We start from the raw sequence: 20,945 nt of genomic DNA on the forward strand, positions 1-20,945 counted from the left end.
ATTCAAATGAACCGTACAAAAGCATATATGTTTACACGCTAATGACTATTGACGCTCTAAATCGATGATTCACCCACATGCAGCGAGATAACTTAGGCACCTACCTTCAGTGGCGTACTTACCAATTTTATTAACATATTGCGCCAGTAATTGAACTTCGCTAATAGCTTCGGTACAGTGCAAAGATTCGTATTTTAATGTTACCTTCGGATCATAAGACGCACCCCAATTTTAAGTCGATTTTTCTATGTAAAAAGGTCTTATGGTCCTAAAAATAAGGTAAGTCCCGTTAACAGTATTTTGTTATTTGATTTGTATTGTTTCTTAAATACAATGAAATTAAGTGATAGTTAGTCCTTATAAGGACTGGCTTAAAAGGGCGAAGCAAGAATGCTTTTCATCTTCCCCGTTATCTGTAGAGGACAGTGTAGGGATAAGGTGTTATTGAGCTATTAAAGCTCTGATCATGGTAGGCATAACAGCAATAGACGAGCCTCAGGTAGAACTTCATTGGCTACAGCATTGCCCTCCCAAGGTGTTAAGTGATAGTTCTTAAAAGAACTGGGAGATGAACTGAGTCCTTGACTCTTTATCCGGTCATCTGAATGAAGAAAATCTGTGTGGGTGGGGTGTTATTGAGCTAAAAGCCCTAGTCATGACTGGGTAACGGCAATAGCCGAGCCTCAGTTAAAACTTCATTGGTTACAGCATTGCCATTCGTTACCCTGGTTAGTAAGTAAAGGGTAAAATCTCAAAAAATCGGACGATCTCTAGGCCACTCCATAGTGGGCGAAAGACCGTCCATATCTCAGCGTTGGTTCCACTCAGTGACGGGCTCCCCGACCACTGAGCAGAACCGCTCAAATTCCGAGGAAAATAATTCACCGGCAAGAACCCCTCAGCGGGCCGTGCCGGCGAACACCTTCCCCGGAGACTCAAAGTGCTCCCTTAAGGCAAAAACCTTAAGAGAGCGAACTCAAAAACTCATCACCCAGGATAACAGCAACAGCCGAACCTCAGTTAACTTCCTTGGTTCAGCATTGCCATTCGTTACCCTGGAAGTCCTAAAAAGGACGTATTCATTCATTCCTCGCCTTATCATAAGTGATAGTTAACTAGTAACTAGTAACATTACTGGCTTAACGGGTGAAGCAAAAGCTTTTCATATTCCCAGCTATCTTAACAGAGACTGTGAGTAGAAAGAGTTTATGAGCTATATTGCTCGCCCTGAGTGGGCTAGGAGATTTATCCTCAGTGAGGGGGTTTAGGATGGCTTTAGGTCTTTTGTGCTTGGAATAGTCCGTTGCATCATAGTCAGCGGCCAGTTGGATCAGTCTGTTAGGATGCACAGTTGCCTTTGAAAAGAATTTGGTTGCTATAGTCTGCATGAAGGTGTAAATATAGGGGACCTCCGTGTCGCGGTGCAGTTGGACAGTTCGGATGAACCATGGAGCGCCCAGGATCATTCTAAGACACGTGTTCTGAATGCGTTGTAATCTAATGATATTTGAGTTTGAAGTATGGCTCCAGGCCGGTGAGGCATAGGTGAGTATTGGACGAACCATCAGTTTGTATATGAGAAGTTTGATTCTGGTGCTCAGTTTACTGTTTCTGTTTATTAGCGGATAGAGCTGGGCTATGGTTTTGGATGTGTTTGCACAGAGAGTCTTGATATGGGAGTTGAAAGTCAGTTTACTGTCCATTACTACACCGAGATACTTGATCTCTGTTTTCCACTGAATTTTTGTGTTAAAGAGGAGAATATCTTCTTTGGGAAGCACTGATCTTCTAGAGAATAAGACGGCTACGCTCTTCTGAGGATTCACCTGGAGACGCCATTTGGCAAAATATTGCTCTATTTGCAGTAGGTTTTCTTGCATTTTCTTGATGGCTAAGTGAGGCTTTAATGATCTGGCCAATATCGCTGTGTCATCAGCGTAAAGAGCTTTAATTGAAGATAATGGGTTGTGTGGTATATCATGCAGGTATAAGGAGAATAGGATTGGTGCTAGTAAGGACCCTTGTGGAACTCCAGCCAAGATGTGTTTCTGTGAGGACACTACTCCACTTAGTCTCACTTGCATGCGCCTATCGCAGAGGTACGTCTTGATGAGTTGAATGATTCCAATTGGGACACCGGATGATATAAGCTTGTATAGTAAACCATAGTGCCAAACCTTGTCAAATGCACTGGCTAAGTCTAGGAAAACAGCCCCAGTGCATTGGCGCCAGTTAAAACCTGTAATGATATGTTCCACCAATCTGTGTATTTGTTGTGTGGTACTATGCAACTGTCTGAAACCAAACTGCTCCTCAGGCAGGATGTTTAACCGGAGTACAGAATCTTGAAGCCTAGTAAGAATTACCTTCTCAGCTATTTTTCCGAGATTAGAGATGAGACTGATTGGTCTGTAATTCTGTGGCAGAGTGGGATCCTTTCCAGGTTTATGAATTGGAACAATGTACGCCAATTTCCAGTAGGAAGGGAAATACTTGTAGTGAAGTATGGAGTTGATTATGTTTGCCAAATGAACAATAGCTTTGCGAGGTAGAAGTTTCATAACTTTGCTGGAGATGCCGTCGGGTTCAGGAGCCTTTTCATTTTTGAATTTCTGAATAATAGCATATATTTCAGCAGGTGAGGTGGGTGTGATTTGAGTAGAATGTGTGGGAGCAGACTTGAGCGAATATCTGACATTACGGTGTATCTTGTAGATATGACTAATGTCAAGGTGACCGTATGCGGGTTTGCATTGATTTTCAAGATGATTCGCTATTGCCTCAGCTTTATCAGCATCAGTGTGGATGAGACCTGAATCTGTTTGCAGAGGGGGAAGAGGTTTATTTTTGTTCTTGATCTTTCGGATAAGATTCCATACAGAGTGGCTGTCAGTGGAGATGGAGGTCAGTTTTTCTTCCCAGAGTTGAGTTCTATGAGCTGCGAGTGCATCTCTCACTGCAGAATTTAACCTATTTAAGATTCGTTTATCTTGTGGCGCCCTAGTGTTATGGTATCTTTTTCTAGCCTTATTTTTTCCCTAATCATATTCATAGTATCTTCAGGCAGGTGGTTGGACTTGTGGGTGGTTGCAGGGGTAGTAACTGCTGCACAGGCTGCTGTAATCTGTTCTGTTAGATTTTTGACAGCTATGTCAATTTCCTCTTTTGATTTAATGATGGGAACAGGACCAATATATTTTGGGAGCACCTTAGAGAGCCTTTCCCAAGGAATAAATGAGTGAGGGAGTGGGGATAATTTTTCAAGATTACCTAATTTTAACCGTATTGGATTATGATCTGATGATAAATCATTGATTGTTATTAAACTGTATTGGAGTCTGATGTGCTGCAGTATGGCTATGTCCAATACATCGGCCCTACCATAGGTGTTGTGATGGGTGGGATCAGCAGGGCCTATTACGTGAAGGTTGTTGAAATCAGCATAATTCTGTAGTATCTGCCCATTTTTGTTAGTGGAGTGGCTATTCCAGGTAGAATGCTTGGCATTTAAATCACCTGCCACAATGGTAGGCTCTCCAGTGTCAAATATGGCGTTCAAATCAGAAGGTAGTAATGCTTTTTGTGGTGGATGGTATGCTGCAGAAATTTTTAATTTGTCTACTGAGCTCGTGAGAATCTCGATGCCAGTGATCTCGAGATTGGAGGTAGTAGGAATGTTTATGGAGTGATGAGAAATAAAATTTTTGATGAAAATTGCCGTGCCTCCACCTCTGTGGGTTGATCTGTCAGTTCTATACGACTGATATCCATAAATTTTGGGATTGTCTGCTGGTCTTAGATGCGTTTCATTTATTAATAGAAGATCTGGCCGATGTCTGTGGGCAAAATTTTGGAGTTCTAGGATCTTATTTCTTAAGCCGTTTGCATTCCAGGCTATTATCTCTAGGGCTTCTGGTTTTAATTTTTTACCGTTCATTAGTGAGCGCTGAAATGATGACTTGAGTGTCTTTTAGAAATCTGTTAGTAGAACTTTGTGAAGGATTAGATCTGCTGAAATCTAATAACATATTTGCCAGGGACGCGGTAATGATAGCTGTCAAATTTGGGCGTGATGGTGACTGTTCTAGGGATGTCTGTTTAGGGCGGGTTACATCCGCATTTGTCCTGGACTGCCAATTTAGAGTCGTTTTTTGAGGGACCTCAGCTTTCAGCAGATGGGCTTCTGAGTCTTTATTCTGAACTTTAGGAGGCTGTGAAGTAGCCGCAGATGTAGGCGAGCTGATGGAAGGAGAGAATGGTCCCTCTTCAGATTTCCTGTTACGTGGATTGTACAAACATCCTCTGTAGTTGGATGTGTGAGGACCGCCACAATTGGCACATTTAGCCGGGGTAGATTTTGGTTTAGAACAGGTGTTCGTTGGGTGACCAACCCCACACTTCAAACATTTAAGTTCGGCCCTACACATTTTCTGAGCATGCCCAAACTTTTGACATCTATGGCATTGCCCAGTAGAAGCTCTCTTCCTTAACGGTTCTACCGAGATTTTCAATCCACAGATGGTTGTCAAGTCATATATGTGTTTATAGGTTTGACTGATCTCGATCAGCACTAATGGCATTGGAGTCTTGTCCCTCCTGGTCATCCTGCTGACCTTGATTGGTGGTAAATCACTCGAGTGCAGGTCTGTGATGATTTCGTCGGTGGAGACATCCTCAGGTACGCCTCTAATCACAACCTTGAGATTTTTTTCCGAACCGAGTGAAAAAGTATGGTACTGAATTCCTCTGGAATTTAGTTCTGTTGTTAACCTACGATAGTCTGTGACAGTTTTAGGGTGAATTTCTACACCATCTGTGATATTCTTTGCATTGTTATATGAGATCTTTAGGTTGTTCATTATGCTCTTTAGAGTCATCCATTTGTTCTTCTCACGCAGGATAATCGGGGGGGGGGGGATCTTTTCCCTTGCGGACGTAGGTGAGTCTGGGGCAGAGCCATCTTCTTCCATGACATCTATAATTGGTGATTCGGAGGTCGCAGTTTTGCGCTTTTTGCTTGCGCGAACCTCCTGAAAATCAGTGTGGTCAGTACAGGAATGATCTTCAGCCGTTGTTGTTTTTTCAGTAGCGTTGTCTTGGAGTAGTTCAAGAAGTTGAACGTCGTCCGTATCAACTTCTTGGATTTCATGAACTACTACCTTACCTGGCCATTTTGTGTGTAGCAGATTTCCAATATGCTTAAAAATAGCCAGTAGCTGTTTGAAGGTGAGTTTCTCGTACGGCAGGTCTGTGGTTGGACCCACGTTTTGTCCTGGAGAACAGGACATGCTTTCCATTTCTATCTACTGTATTGTGATAATAGGTAGTTTCTAAAATAATAACTGATGCAATGAAACAATGGCGATGCTGATGGCAGTAAGCCTAGCGTATCGCGTTGTTTCGAAAAAAGGTTAACTTACCTACTGAATTAGTTTTTATGAGCCTATTCAAGAACCAAACCGGTTGACTATACCAGTAGGACTATTCACTGCCAGTAAAAATATTTGTTGAGTTCATTAAATCGCATTTTATATCAAATATCAGAATCGCGAATCACATGTATGAGCACTAGGCAAGACGCCATATTTTCATATAAGTGATAGTTCTATCATTTAGTGAATTTAACTTTCTTATTTAATTTTCAAAATAAGTGATAGTCCTTATCCTTATAAGGACTGGCTTAAAGGGTCGAAGCAAGAATGCTTTTCATATTCCCCGTTATCTGTAGAGGACAGTGTAGGGATAAGGTGTTATTGAACAATTAAAGCTCTGATCATGGCAGGAGGGTAACAACAATAGCCGAGCCTCAGTTAGATATTCATTGGCTACAGCATTGCCATCCATTACCCTCCAAGGGTATTGGATTGAATGAATCAATCACCGCATCTCACGGTCGATTTGATTCTCCATAAGTGATAGTTCTATCATTTTGAAAATTAAATAAGAAAGTTAAATTCACTATTAATAGTGTGTAATAAAATATTAAATTTTAAAGTTTAAAATGCTATATATTTATTATATAATAAAAATTGCAGACAATATTACAGATGCAATTATATTTTATAGCAAATTATGAAAATAAATGAATAGTACAAAAACTTTTTTACTTCCGAAATTTAGTAGAAGGATAAGAACGCCATGTTCTTACAAACTAGTTTCGAAGTTTCTAGTTTCTATATTGGACTACAAAATATGGATGGATCCATAATATCTTCTATTACAATATCTTACTTATTTCAAATTGAAGCGTTTCGGCACTGTTCTTAAAATTTTATTTTCTCTTTTTATCACAGATAATCCTAAAAGGTTTCATTTTGGCAATGCAAAATAAAAAGATATAGGAGATATTAAACATGCTATTTCGTAGACAATAATCGAATTGATTATTGTATTTTCGCATGTTCTAGTTGATTATTGACTTGCTACGCACTTGAATTAATTGTTGAATTTTTGCATACTGATTCCAAATGATTGTTAGAATGCTACACATTTGAATTACATAGAAATTCAACAATCCATTCAAGTGTTTAGCCATTCGATAATTAATTGAATTCTTTCATCAGTGAATTTAAAAATACAATTAAGCGAACAACACAACAGTTAATCCGAATAAAAAACGAAACAATTAATCGAAAAAGTACGGTATATACAAACTTTCGGATTTAACGATGGTTCTGTTCCATTATCTTCTTTAGAGTGAGTTCTAGTTATTTTTCAACAATCTAAAAAAGACTAATATGATGTAGCCGCTCTTTAATTATTTCAATAAAATTAGTGTCTATTGTTGGCTATTCAATCGAATTGACTCTTTGCATTTGTTCATCCTACCTAATGAATGCACATTATTCTCCAAGGTGGATCTTTATATATACAAAACGTACAGCGGTTTTGTTCATTACTAATTGATTAACCACGTATATAACAATGAATCCTATCACTAAATTCCATAGAGATTAAAATTCCTTGCTCGTAGAGAACAACTTACCTCATATGCAGTGGTGACACGCATCTGGAAGAATACCGGAAGGTACATCTTAGCTGCTATCATCCCGCCGATAACTGTACCCAAATTCTTCACAGAAATTTGAGATCCGTAGAGATAAACTTCGGAAGGGAATCCAAGCATAGCAATAGCCGACTGGAAGGTAGCCATCAGGGAAAAAGCCACAGGAAATGGCGACATATTCCTACCGGCCATCAGGTACTCTCCGGTGGTTTTCTGTTTGCCTCCAGAAAAACGAAAATAAAGGCCAATAAAGGTAGACAGTACCAGCATCGTGCCAATGACAACATAGTCCGTAATTCCCAGATTCAGTTGCCCTTCTTCCATGGTTGGTTGTTCCGCATCAGAGATTCTGCATCGGTTTTCTAGAGGGAGAAAAGAACGTTATAAAAGGTTAGGCCCAAAATATATCATGTTCCTAAGCTCAGACGACAAAACAATGAAGTTTGTATGACGGAGTTTAAAATGAGGAAGTGACGCTGGAGTGGCTAATTTTCTCTATGCGAACGTCATCCGATTTAAATATTCACCCATCGTAACTCTGTTCAAGGCTACATAGTTTCGAACCAAGGCAGGAAACCTCCTGTTAACTCAAATAGGTAGATAGAATGCAGGGTCAGTTTTTACTACCCAAATTTACGATTTTAAGGGGAAAAGGTGTTGCTGTTTACTCATCAGATTCGCATCATTCCATATATGCATGATTACCAATTAATTTTATTTTTTTAGACTTTTATATATATATATTTTTTAATTTAAAACCAGCTATTATGACACAAGTGACGTCACTGTAACATCAAATCTGTTCAAGTATTAAAATACTATTTTTTTATTCCAATGTCACTATTGTTAATCATTCCACAATGCTTCTCATAAAACCAGATCACTGTTGAAACGGATTCAGAAATATTGTTAAAATCTAAATATTTGTGGATACATTAAATAATGAAAAAATAATTAAAGAAATAAAATACTATTTTTTATCAGAAATCTAATATTTCATATCATCGTTGCAACTCTTAATATCAAGTTTCATCGAAAATGAGCATCCCTCCAAGCGAAATGGGTCTTCAATAAATAAACAACCTTTCACCAGACTACAGTTTATTTATATAATTATTGAAGTCATTCAACACGTCTATGTCAAATTTAACCTTGGAAACCGATAACAGTTGGTACCAATGCCCTGTCCTCCATTCATTACTTGGGGGGGGGGGGGGATCACTACAATGCTCGCGATGTCCTTATTCATATCTATTCGGCAGTTAGCTATATTTCTCCAAACATAAAAGGTGTCGCTATATAACTAAAAAACTAAAATAGCAAATTATCGATAAAAAAACATTGATTAGTATTTATAAATTAATTGTTAATTTTTTTCGAAATGACCTCACTTAGTGACTAAAAAATCGGAATTGAAAACCAAGGTAACACAAACTCAGGTTCCTCTCCACGTATGCAAATGACTGCATTTTATGATCCCATCTCTTCAGTACACTAATGAAAGAAGGAGTATACACCAAGACTAGAAAGATCCTGATTTGAATCGTTCATCCTTGCAGTCTTCGCAGCTCAGTCGGTTCCGATTATGTCCTTTGGATGGATAGATCTGGATTTGAATCTCTTCCATGATGGGGATCAGGGATTTTCACCTGAAGGTGAGTTAGTCAGTCCTATACGAAGGTGAAAGGATTTTTTTTCTTCCTGAAATACAGGAATACACGCATAGGAAACTACGAAAATAGGAGTTTTCCTGCCTATTTTGTCGGATGCACTTTCAAAAATCTGCATGGGAAGGTGTTAGTGTAAGCGCAAAATGGAACAGATCATCTCTATAACAATTTTCTTCCTGGAAACCAGAATTTTCCCATGAAAAATATCAATAGGGAAGAGAAGCATGCAAAGTCAACAGGTATCCATGCTCATTTAGTGGATTTATTTTTATTTATTTATTTTATTTATTTATTTTATTTATTTATTTATTTATTTGATTTATTTATTTTTTTTTTTTTGTGAATATATGTTCGCTGACATGATTCTTACGAGCTCCACATTTTATTCATCCCCATAAAAAGTTATAACGCAGTTCAAAGTAAATTTGCAATGAACAGATATAATTCTGTATAAAAATATCCTTATTAAACACGCTATTGTAATAAAAAATAATAATAATAAATAAAAAAACAGATCCGTAAATTGCTTGACAGCTCACTCGAATATGAAATATGATAAAGCTCACGTTAGAAATAGTAACCTAAAGTTTTATTCTTACCTCTTTTGTGTGGGAAAAAATCCTAAGAAGACCACCATCCTCTATCATCCACATGTGTAAATCTCTTTCCGTCTACACTTCATCGTTTTCAGAATCCTACTACTGTCCGTTAACTACTTTCAGAACGACACACAGCTAGACTAGTCAACACAAGTAATAGCGAGGATAATCAAAAAAGAAACCAAAACCCAAACTTGATCTGAATGCCTATTTCTACTGTACCAGTCCTTTTAACAGTGCACGTACTACTATGGCAACACAAATGCGATACTTTCCTGATATTGTTGGTACAGCGTTCCAATTTACGATGTGGAAGCAAACTAAACTAACATACTTCCTGCTGTATAAATATGGCAAGGAATGAGGGCTAAAGTTGAACATTAATGACACGTGATCTCCTCGCAATTCCATCACCAAGACGTCTTTACTGTGATATACATCTGATAATCATTTTGACCTTTATTTAGGTCAAGATCTCACCAATTGAACTCCGACTGTACAGACGTATTTGAATTAAATTAAATTTTCCATTGATAACAGTGCATGCCATCATGACTCGTCATTATCGTTAATTAACTCACTTTCCTTTAACAAATACTGAAAAATTTTATACAATAGCAAAAGATTCAGAAAAAAAGTGAATCTAATTGCATAAAGATTAAACTTTATCGGTAATAGTTAATTAGAATCTTCGGCTCAGAGCGTGCAATGCCGTAGCAACAAACTGCTCGTGTGTTGCTAACATAAATTGACACATGAAATAGCCAACAATTGTAGTTAATTCCTAATTGGTGGGGACAATTATTGTCCTGTTTGAACAGTTGAACGTAGCGAAAATTAATTCATATTAATTTAGGTGAAAACATCCAATAAAGTTTCGCTGCATCCTATATAGGATTCGAAGCAGCGGAAACTATGAAAGCGGATGTATTAAGTCTGTAATTGCGTGTGTTCTTTTAGCCGGTTTGTCATTCTTGCTGGATGAAATATTTGTTTTTTCTGAGGGGAGGGCTACTACTACTACCTTTTGACACTAGCGGGCTCACGTTCAACTGAAAAACTCTTTTGAAGATTATTCGTTTTCGATGTGGACTGTAATCTAGATTCGTTCCAAAAGGATACCTCTATCTAATAAGGTAAAGATGTCCATGGTCTTTATCACCCGTATAAGATCTTTATAAAGAAATTAATTATTGAATTTAATTTAATTTGATTATTTTGGGACATCTTCGATAAACGAGATGAGGAAATACATCAGAGTAAAATTAAATATACATATTCTTATTATTTCACGTTCTCGGAGTATTAACATAGACTTAGTTGTCCATAACTCGCTTCTAGCAAAAACATGAACGTGTAGGTTTGTGACTTGGTCATTTAGCTATTGCGTGGACTTGCGTAATCACCTAGAGATATTACTGGGTGGTTGCATATTATAAATATGTCAACAGTAGGAAAAGTAATGGATTTGAACATCGATAACACATAAAAGCTTTTTGGTTCGGTGTATAAATGTTATCGGTAAAAAGTAGCGCAGGAATTCTATTCTCTTTCTTTCGAGATCTTCTGTCGTTCAATATGAAAGGGGGGAGAAAGGACAACGTTATTTATTAAAGACGAACAGTAAGAGGAAGCCAAACTCGTTTCATAAGAATTACTCAGGACTTTAAGGAAGCAGCAGGAAAGCTGTGTATGTCGACAGAGAAGAATGTACAGGTTTTGCCACCTATTAATATATGAACACCTGGAGAATGAGGCTAATGTTGAAAGGAACCTATAGAGTAGTTTGGAAATCAGCACATTTCTAACAATGACTCGTCAGATCTTTACCGACAATTTTCATTTTAGAATTGCCAGTTGTGAAATATTGTGGCAGATCCAGAAATGTTTGGAATGCATTATTCTAGCATCACCTCAGTCGACTTCTCCCGTTTCAAGGCCAATTTGATTCAGCTGTTGCCATGTTGTCATCATTCGCATTCACAAAATAGCTTATAATTATCTTTGGTGGTTAAAATAAAGGCTATATATTTTTTTAAAAATGCATATTCGCCTAGATGAGCTGTGCTGTTTCTTATCACGCATACCAGTTGCTGAATTAGAAAACCTTTATGCAAATTTAAGTAAACGTCATTTACGCAGAGTATATGCAAAATACTTCGTCACGTGCCTCATCACCAGGTGTTCTAGGCACCCGTTTAAGGATGCTGCTGATCAGTAATCGTCAATGGTGTTGATCACAATAGGAAACAGAAACGATCTTTTGGAGTTCGATAAAGGGACTTATTGTGGGTGTCCGTCTGGCTGTAGCCACGACTTTGAAAACAGCAGAACCGACTAGTTTCTCAAAAAGATGAGATATCCCGGATGTTTAATCAGTGGAAAAAATAATCCATATCACTTGTCTAAGAAACGTAACAATGGTCTTAAGAAGTCCTATCAAGAACGAGATTGCCTTCGTTTGAGAAGGGTTCTTCGAACAATTGAGCGAAACAATTGACGAAGGCTGTTCCCAACTATCTCACCAAACTATGCGCAGGAAATTGAATAGGACCGATACTCGCTAAAGGAGGCTGAACAAGGTATTAAATAAAAATTTCTAATTCAGTGGCCAGTATATGTAGAAAGTTCTTCTAAGTGTTTTTTTTTTAATCTTATTTGGTTCTTCCAGCAAGCAGGTTGCGATGAGAGGTAAGAACGTGGGAGGAATTATATATATATAAGAACAATGTATACATTTTGGGTTTGAACTTGATGTGGCACGCATATTTGTAAATGTCTTTATTTGATAGACAATTTTAGTTGCAGCGTCGAAATGAAATTTTATTTCCAAAATTTTCATAATAGAATTAAAATTGTATTTCGTCTTTGATGGCTCACCCCCCCCCCTTTCCAGACTATCACACACACAAATACTGCTAGGTAACATGTGTGCACCTTCTTTTTTTATTTTAATTTATTTTTTCAAAATAATTGTACCAGATAACTTTTAATATTCCGATACTGAAATTAAATTTTGATTATTAAAAATGAGCAAATTTTGTATATTTTCTTATTTATATTATTTCCTGATAAATGTAAATCATTACATTATGTGATATTGAGAAAATTAATGTTTAAAAAACAGTGTCATCATACAAAAGCAATATCAGAATAAAATGTTTCTTAAATATTTTTAAAAGAAATATTTTTTTTTAAATTTTTCTTACATGGGATTTTTTTTTTTTTCACATATATTTACGATGAATTTTTGCACGATTAAATTTCCAGCGATAAATTTTCCTCCGCGATGAATTTTCCTTGCAATGAATAGTCTCCGCGATGAAGATGAATGTCATGGAATGACATCCTGGAAGATTGGATTTATTACTCTCATTTCGAATCGTTTTATCAATCAGAAATGATCTGTTGAAACCAATACTTCAGTACTTGGGCAAACTTTTATTTGGGATCAATTGAATTTGTAGTTGAATTAAATCTTTCCAACGATTTTCTGTAAATCGATATAGAACAGCAATAGAATACGAAGACAAAAGAATTTATGAAATGCTATGCATTTCGGGAAAAAAATAATAATAAATGCTAAAATAAAATCAACTCCTATCATAAATGCTCTATGGATTCTTTCTTAAAAAAATATGAATTCTTTTTAGAAAGCAGTATTTAAAAGAACTTTATTTTTTTTTTATGAATATTACTTAAATTATTATTTTTTATTAAATTTTAGAAACATTTTCTTTTGTTTTTAATATTTTATTAATTAAAGCATTAAAAATATAGAATACCTTCTAATGAATAAAATATATTAGAATCAAAATTATTCATTAACTAAATAAAGTAAGTTAGATTAGAAAAAGTTACGAATGGTTCAGAGCACAGATTAATACCCTTGGAGGATAATGGATGGCAATGCAGTAGCTAATGAAGTTCTAACTGAGGCTCGGCTACTGCTGTTATCCTCTTGCCATGATCAGAGCTTTAATAGCTCAATAACACCTTATCCCTACACTGTCCTCTACAGATAACGGGGAAGATGAAAAGCATTCTTGCTTCGCCCCTTTAAGCCAGTAAGGACTATAAGGACTATAACTTATAAGGATTATAACTTAAGATGGTGGAATCCTTCCTCATAGAATCCTTTCTCATCAGTCTATTTATTATATCTATACAGGGTGTCCACACATGATTACTTTGATTTCAACTGGCAATAATATTTTAACAATGAAACTAACTGAATAAATTTTGTTGCAGGTAAACTTGGGCACTCATACGTTTCCATATGGTATCGTCAGTGCTTTTGCCAGCAGGAGCGCTGCCGCTGATTTTCTTTAAAAATGGCTTCAGTACAGGAAAACGCAATGTGTTCTGTGGCTAGCAGAAACAAAATCTCCAGTTACAATGCAGCGAGCGAATGTTTAGGGTACAGTACGGAAAGAACCCACCTGATGTCAAGAGCATTAAGTCATGGAAGACAAAGTTTTTAGAAACAGGTTCAGTTCATAAGGGTACGGTACAAGCAGTGGCAGACCATCGGTTTCCGAGGAGACAGTTGAGGCATTTTAAACTGCCTTCAACCGGTCACCGCAGAAGTCAATCAGAAGAGTCAAATGTTCACTAGAACTTCAAATACCAAGGAGGACAATCCACAAAGTGGTACGCAAACGTTTGAAATTGTTTGCGTACAAAGTCCAAATTCTCCAGGAGATAAAGCCAGATGATCGTCCAAGGCGTGAAGAATTTTCCAACCTCATTTTGAACCACATCGATGAGGATAATGATTTTTTGCAGCGTGTTTGTTTCTCTGATGAGGCAACATTTCAAGTGAGTGAAGTAGTCAACAAACACAATGTAAGGATCTGGGGGATCCGAAAACCCACATGCCATAAGAGAACACATTCCAGCTAGTCCAAAACTCAATTTGTGTGGTGTGGACTAATGCATGATCGAGTGATTGGCCCTTTCTTCTTTCTTGTGAAAAAGAAATGAATGAAAATGCGTGCTTATGGTTCTGTTAAGTTATTTATGGGTTCTGTTAAGTTATTTAGAGCCTTTGTAGAGGATTCATGATTTATTTTAAGGCATGTTAGGGAAGTAGTGCTGTTTTTGCTAGCTTTATTATTACTTTCCATAATCTGTGTTTTGAATTTTGAACTGTCTGTAGTGGTTGTGTGTTGGGCAGTCTTTTCTTAGTTCCATGTGTTTGCATTCGTTTTTTGGTTTTGGCATGCTTGTTGTGATTTTGGCATTTTATGCAATTCATCTCGGACTTATTTCGTGGGTACTCGCTGAACTTGTGTTCTTTAGAGCAGAATGGACAGGTGGTTCCCCCCCCCCCTGCAGTCTCGATTGTGATGGTGGAATTTATTGCATTTTAGCACCGATTTTCAACAATTTGGTCCTCGCCGTTGGATCGACTTTAATAATTAAGCTTCTGTTGTTGGATTTTTTTTTTTGGCATCATAAATTTCTGTCATCTTTGTATCAGTTCTGAAAAGTTTTTCATTCTGTATGCAGATTGAGTCGATTGCGTTGTTCGTATCAATTTCACTGGGAATATCATATATTATCAGCCTTGGAAGATATTTCTTGCTGGGATTTGCTACTAAGGTGTCTTTGCATTCCTTCGTGATTTCGTTATGCAGCAAGTCTATGTCAGTCTTTTCTTTGGATTCAATTAAGAGTCTTCATTGAAGACTCCGTTCAATTCAATGAAGATTCCTCCGTTATTAATACTTTTCATTTTTGTTATTCCGATTTTTATTTTCCTTGGGTCTATTTTTTCTTTGATGATATTTTTAGTTTTCTCGCTGTTTAGCTGAGCTATCGGTTTCACTATTAGTTTATAGCATGGATTGTTTTCAAATTCGTCTTTGTTTTTAGCATTGTTTTTAACGACTTGCGAGTATAGCTCAGTAAGCTGCGCTAAGTTAGACTGTTCTTGGTTGTTTTAGTAGTCTGTAGTTCAATTGATACTTTAGCCTCGTTTTTCATTTTATTGAATACCTTCGTTAGTTAGCTCACTGCAGTTAGTATGTCCTTTTTTAAATCGTTTCTTAAATTACCGCTTACTTTGGCAACGTTATGCAGCAAATCAAGGGCTTTTTCGAAATCTAATTCGTCCCGTGTCGCCATCTTAATGTTATTTAAAGTTGTGTGTCATAGCCTTTCTATTGAACTACTACGCTTTCTAAGATAGAAAGTGTAAGATAATTGTACTTACAGTTTTTCCTGCTTGTTCCTAGAAGTGATGATTCCAATGAATAGGCTTCAGTGGTCAAGTTAGGCCATTCCATTTACATTTTCTTTAGCATACTGCGACATTTTAGCGTGTTCAGTAGTAACCCAGACCAAAGAAAAATCACAATTTTTGGAAAATTAGGTCTGCCAAGCGTTCGTATGGTTTGCCACCATTAACTGAGCCAGCGACAATATTAGGAATCCACTTCCTCGCGAGCCCTGTGTTATCAACATAAAAAGTGCTGAATTTCTGTTGCGACAAACTCACTATTTTCAAGCCAAGTTATTTCTCTCTCAGTGGAAAAGCAACAGCCATCAAAACTCATTATGCAATACCAATGTTGTTATACCCAATTAACATCATTAACATCGCAGACGCACAGGAAGAGTTATTTACAGACACTTATTGGCTTCTTCTGGAGTTACAGGAAACATGAGATACTCAGGGCTTTTCTCCATCTCTCTCTCACGCAAAGGAGGTTTCGCCCTGCCTATCTTCTAATATTCATATTTCGCTAACAGTGCTGGAACCCTACGGAAAGCACTGCAATGAAATCACTTGTCTGGAAATCTAATTAAATATTTTTGGATATTTCCTACCCTGTTTTAGGACCACTTGCCACCCTGGATCAGATGCGGAGGTAATGCCAGAGGGGTACTATACCATATGTAATACACTGAAAAGAATTGTTACAAATGGGGGCTCGAGCGCTTCCGCTTAGCACAAAGCAGCTGTACTGGAAACTTTTCGATTTCTTTCGTTTCGAAAGTCCATTCACATGTTCACTGAGCATCCACAGATGCCATATGGTCGCTCCGATACTCGGTGATGTGCTGCATGTCTTCGCCATGTAGTCCTGTTGTTTGCTTTTTTGCAGGCTTCAACTCTCTGAAGATCAGTCACTCCACTCACGCCATCCATCCCATTGACGGTCTACCCCTTCCTCTTTTTCCTTCTATTACTGTTCTGAGAAGTCCTCCTTCCATCCTTTCAATGTGTCCAAAATATTTTAACTTTCTTCTGTCGTTATCCTTAAGGAGCCTTAAAGTTCTAGTGATCTTTTCTAACACCCATTCATTTGTACGCCTTTCAGTATATGATATCCTCGACAGCTTTCGAAATTCCAGATCTGGGCAAATATCAAAAACAGCTGGGAGCAATCGTTTCAGCCGGGATTAGGCTTGGAGGACACTTATGGTTGACTCCTGGTGAGATTGATGAAATCACAATATCGCCCCCCCCCCGATCTTGTGACTCCTTTTGCGAGGTATGACATGCAGTTGAAAATGTAGGGCGCCTCTTCTAACAGAGCAGGCGCATTTGGAGGCGGCTAAGTGAAGTGCTTAGGTGAAGTGAAGAACAGTTCGTAAGGAAATGGTATAGGCCATCAACCATATGTCATATTACACAGGGGAAAATTAAGGTTTGCATATACAGTATCTATAATATCACTGATTTCATATAGTTTTAAACTCAGATTTTAATAATATTATTGTCATTTTAATCTAATTTGATTTTATTCCAATATATGGAGGTAGCCTGAAAAACACCTGGGGATGTGAAGGTCAATACAGAGTCGGTTCCGAGTGCTCACAGGGCAGGATCTCCAAGGTTAGATGCCCCCCCCCCCCCCAATTTGTTCATCCGTTTTTAAACGTTTATTACGTTTTACCGGGATTTTAATTCTTCATATACGGCTGTTATCGTATTTTTAATGTTTTTCTTATCTGTTTATCCTTGTTATGTTTTTAATGTATTTTTTTCCATTTTTGGTATTTTTCCTTTAATGAGTGAAAAGTCAAACGACCGTTTTAAGAGGACCAGGTGGGTCCTCTTGAAACGGTCAATTGAGACCTCTTTCTATCCCCTATCACTATTTCCCTTTATCATTTTATGATCCTCTCTTTCTATGCTGAATCTCAGCGCCACGTTTTTTTCTCAAAAGGCCAATGATAAGAAATTTGAACAACACACACACATAATATAATAAATCAATAGATGTATTTTCCTTAATGGGACCCGTTTTCTCAGATTTGGTTTCTCCGCGACTACAGGTCACAAAGATGCAACTTATTATCCTGAGCCAATCTCTTACATTAAGTGCAAAGTTGTAAGATATTTTTCGAAGCTTAACTTATACGTAGAAAGAAAATATTTATTAACATGAAGCTTATCAATACATTGTATTCATATCGTTAATCCAACATCACTAGAAGTGCGTCTCTTAGCGTTTGGCATCGTTAATTATTAGTCTATTTAAAGTTATTTCTAGCTAAAGTTCAAAAGTTCTGGTACTACTTACTTAATTCGCAGTAGCAATCAATCACTTCGTCATTACAATTTGACAACGACAAAAAAACACAAGGTTGCCATCCAGTTCTATTTGCTCTTTTCCTGGAAACAATCTCCGTAGCCACTTAATCTTAATGGAATATGTACATATACCCGATAAAGAGAGAAGCATTATCAAAAAATAAATGATGTTTTAGAGAGGTTTAGTATCTTATCAGGCAGTACTCATCGCAGAGCAATCCTCCATAGAAACATCTGTTAAATTATAGTTCATGGAAATCAGTAGCTAAAAACATAAAAACATAGCTAAAAATAAACTTGCTAAAAATAAATTTACTGCTTGAAAATACAAGCAGTAAATTTATTAAGTGAATAAATTTACTGAATAAAGTGAATTTTATTCACTTTTATGAATAAAGTGAATAAAGCCAATTTTATCACTGAATGAGTTTAGACTACTTCACATTGTCTGAATATTCATCTACGAAATCCGGAGTACAGTCTAAATGAATATTTGACATAGAGATTGATCATACCCACCATTTTCCTTCACAGATATTAAGATCTTACAGTTTCGTAATCCTCCATTGATCTCTCATATCAACACGCTAGCGTATGTTTATACATATTTGAACTGCTTATCTGTTGTAGTTATTAATCCATTCTCAGTAGATCGTAAATCAGCGATTACCAACTGCCGATGTGCAGTGATTGTTTTCCCTTCTTAGAACTCAAACCTTCGCTGACAAGGTCAATAACACTAAACTCAGTATCTTATACTTCTCTATGTTAGCTGTTTCTTATGTAATTTGCCATATTCACTAAAAGTACCAAACAATTTAAATATTTTACCTGTTCTATTTGCTGCTATGAATGGAAATCACTAATAGCCTTGGATTAAGCTGCTGAGTTCGATGAAATGTGTCAACGTGGCTAAAGTACCTCTGCTTATTCTTGTTGTTAAAAAGAGAAGTTAGAAGATTTTTTTTTTCTTACGAAATTTTAGTATCCCTTATGGGTGCATGCTAAACAACTTTCCAAGAATTTAGTACACTTTACGCAAATTCATCAAAAGATTTCCTGAATGAATCCATTGCATTCTTTTTAAAACTTTCTTACATATTTTGCGTTCAATGTTTTACTTATTTTTATGCGGCTTTATTTACATCAACCCTTCACGCTTTCTGCTGATACCTTTAGTGATATAGCAGACACATATAATTCTCATAGCCCCATTTTCCATAGCACTCTTGAAATTGTCTACAATTCAAGAAGTTTACTTTCATAATTAGTTTTTCTTTTTTGTTTGTTTCCTAGATACCATGGTATTGAGATGGTATTTTTTTTAAAATTCTTCTATTAACTCCATCTCTTTTCCGTTTAAGAGCATATGTTCAATGAGTATTTCCCATAATGTAAAGCACATCTCACTAAAAGATTATACATCTTACACATACTTAAAAGAGATTAACTATGCAATAAATTGCATAGTTAATCTCTTTGAGTACCTCAGTATTACCAAGAAGGAATGGAAGAACTCATTTGAGATTCTGATAAAGTGTTCAATCCTCACTATCATGTATTCTATGTTATCCACCTGGTTGTTGCAAAAATTACGGTAGATGTTGTAAACATTCCCTGTTTGTTTAATTCAGCAGAAATGAAGGAGATGTATGATGGAGGAGATGTATGATGCTAAGTATTTTACAGGCAAGGGGGCCACTACCCAGACCGGTTTCGACCTTTATTGAGGTCTCATCAGTGGGAGACAAGCTAGAAATACCAAGATTTTAGTAATACAGAGCTTATAAGTATTTTACCAGACAAAGCATCATACATCTCCTCCAGGGGATGTGCTTTGCATTATGGGTAAATATTAAGATTAGTGATCAGAGCTTATTCTACTTTTACCATGAGTTTCCTTAGTCTTGCACTACGTGCAGGATCAGCTAGACCCGCAACATTTCCAGGCCCAAACTTGACTTGTTTGTATGTTTGCTTACTTGGGAAATGGAGTAAAACCAGGTTTAAAATAACTTGGTATCTTTAACATATATATATATATATATATATATATATATATATATATATATATATATATATATATATATATATATATATATATATATATATATATATATATATATACGAAAATGAATTTTTAACTTGGGGACATTGTATATTAGGATAACCAAGTAATTTTATAAGCTTGCTTATTTTACTCCTAATCCCAAGTAAGCAAACAGTTAAGTTTGCGCCTGAAGATGGCACAACACCAGGGAAACTCATTGTAAAGGTGGGTAAAGCTCTGATCACTATTCTTAGTATTTCCCATAATGTAAAGCACATCTCACTAAAAGATTATGCATCTTACACATACTCAAAGAGATTAACTATGCAATAAATTGCATAGTTAATCTCTTTGAGTATTATATTATGTATTATGTAGTACGGTATTATCTACAACAGTAGCGACTAGTGACATTAGAAACAGGTGGGACCAAGGGCCAAAAACAACTTAATTTTTTTAATATTTATATAGTGGGTTCTATAATTGATTTATAGTTATCATTTCTATTACAATAATGTTTAGTCAGAATCCACTGATGCAGGGAGCTATTAATTTTTTTTTTTTAATTGTTAGGAGGTAACATATATGGAATCAACGTATTAATAACACGAAAACTCGAAAGATTTGCAGTTGCGGGCATAGCTCTTCGGGCTGGAGCAGTGGACTGGAAATCCAAAGACGCTGATTCGACTACACTAAATAACGAGAAACGTTTTTCCAATAAACTATCGATTTTGTTCATAGTTAAAATGTATTGTTTATGGACGTAATAAAAATTTTAACTTTAAAATAAATTATAACAAAAAACGACAGCAATAATTAAACACACTAAAAACAATAAAACAGATCAACAACGAGAATAAATAATAAGACAAGGAAAGAATCGCGCGCTATTTACGCACAAACGCAGTGATTGGGCCAGACTAAACTGGCTCCAATTTAGGCGTTGTGCCCGGTAAACAAACACGATTGCTAGTGCACGTGCTTCACGATCAAAGAATCGCACGCTATGTACGTACATGCCAACACGGTGATTGGGCCAGACTAAACTGGCCCCAAAATAAGCGTT

General features: G+C 36.6%; 1 protein-coding gene across 1 annotated transcript in view; it reads right to left on the minus strand.

Moving 5' to 3' along the window:
• LOC150105621 (putative sodium-dependent multivitamin transporter) overlaps nt 1–17,889 on the minus strand; it is a 56,089-nt gene extending 38,200 nt beyond the window's left edge. The window contains exons 1-2 of the mRNA XM_090394948.1: nt 17,816–17,889; nt 6,986–7,368 (exon numbers count right to left, since the gene is read on the minus strand). Of these exons, the coding sequence (XP_090251074.1) occupies nt 6,986–7,330 (345 nt within the window). The 5' untranslated portion in view covers nt 7,331–7,368; nt 17,816–17,889. The remainder of the gene's footprint in view (nt 1–6,985; nt 7,369–17,815) is intronic.
• Nucleotides 17,890–20,945: the final 3,056 nt, after the last annotated feature.

Source organism: Typopeltis vanoorti, chromosome 6 (genome assembly GCF_054136105.1).
Source record: "Typopeltis vanoorti isolate ZY-2024b chromosome 6, IOZ_Tvanoo_1.0, whole genome shotgun sequence".
NCBI classification, from domain to species: domain Eukaryota; kingdom Metazoa; phylum Arthropoda; class Arachnida; order Uropygi; family Thelyphonidae; genus Typopeltis; species Typopeltis vanoorti.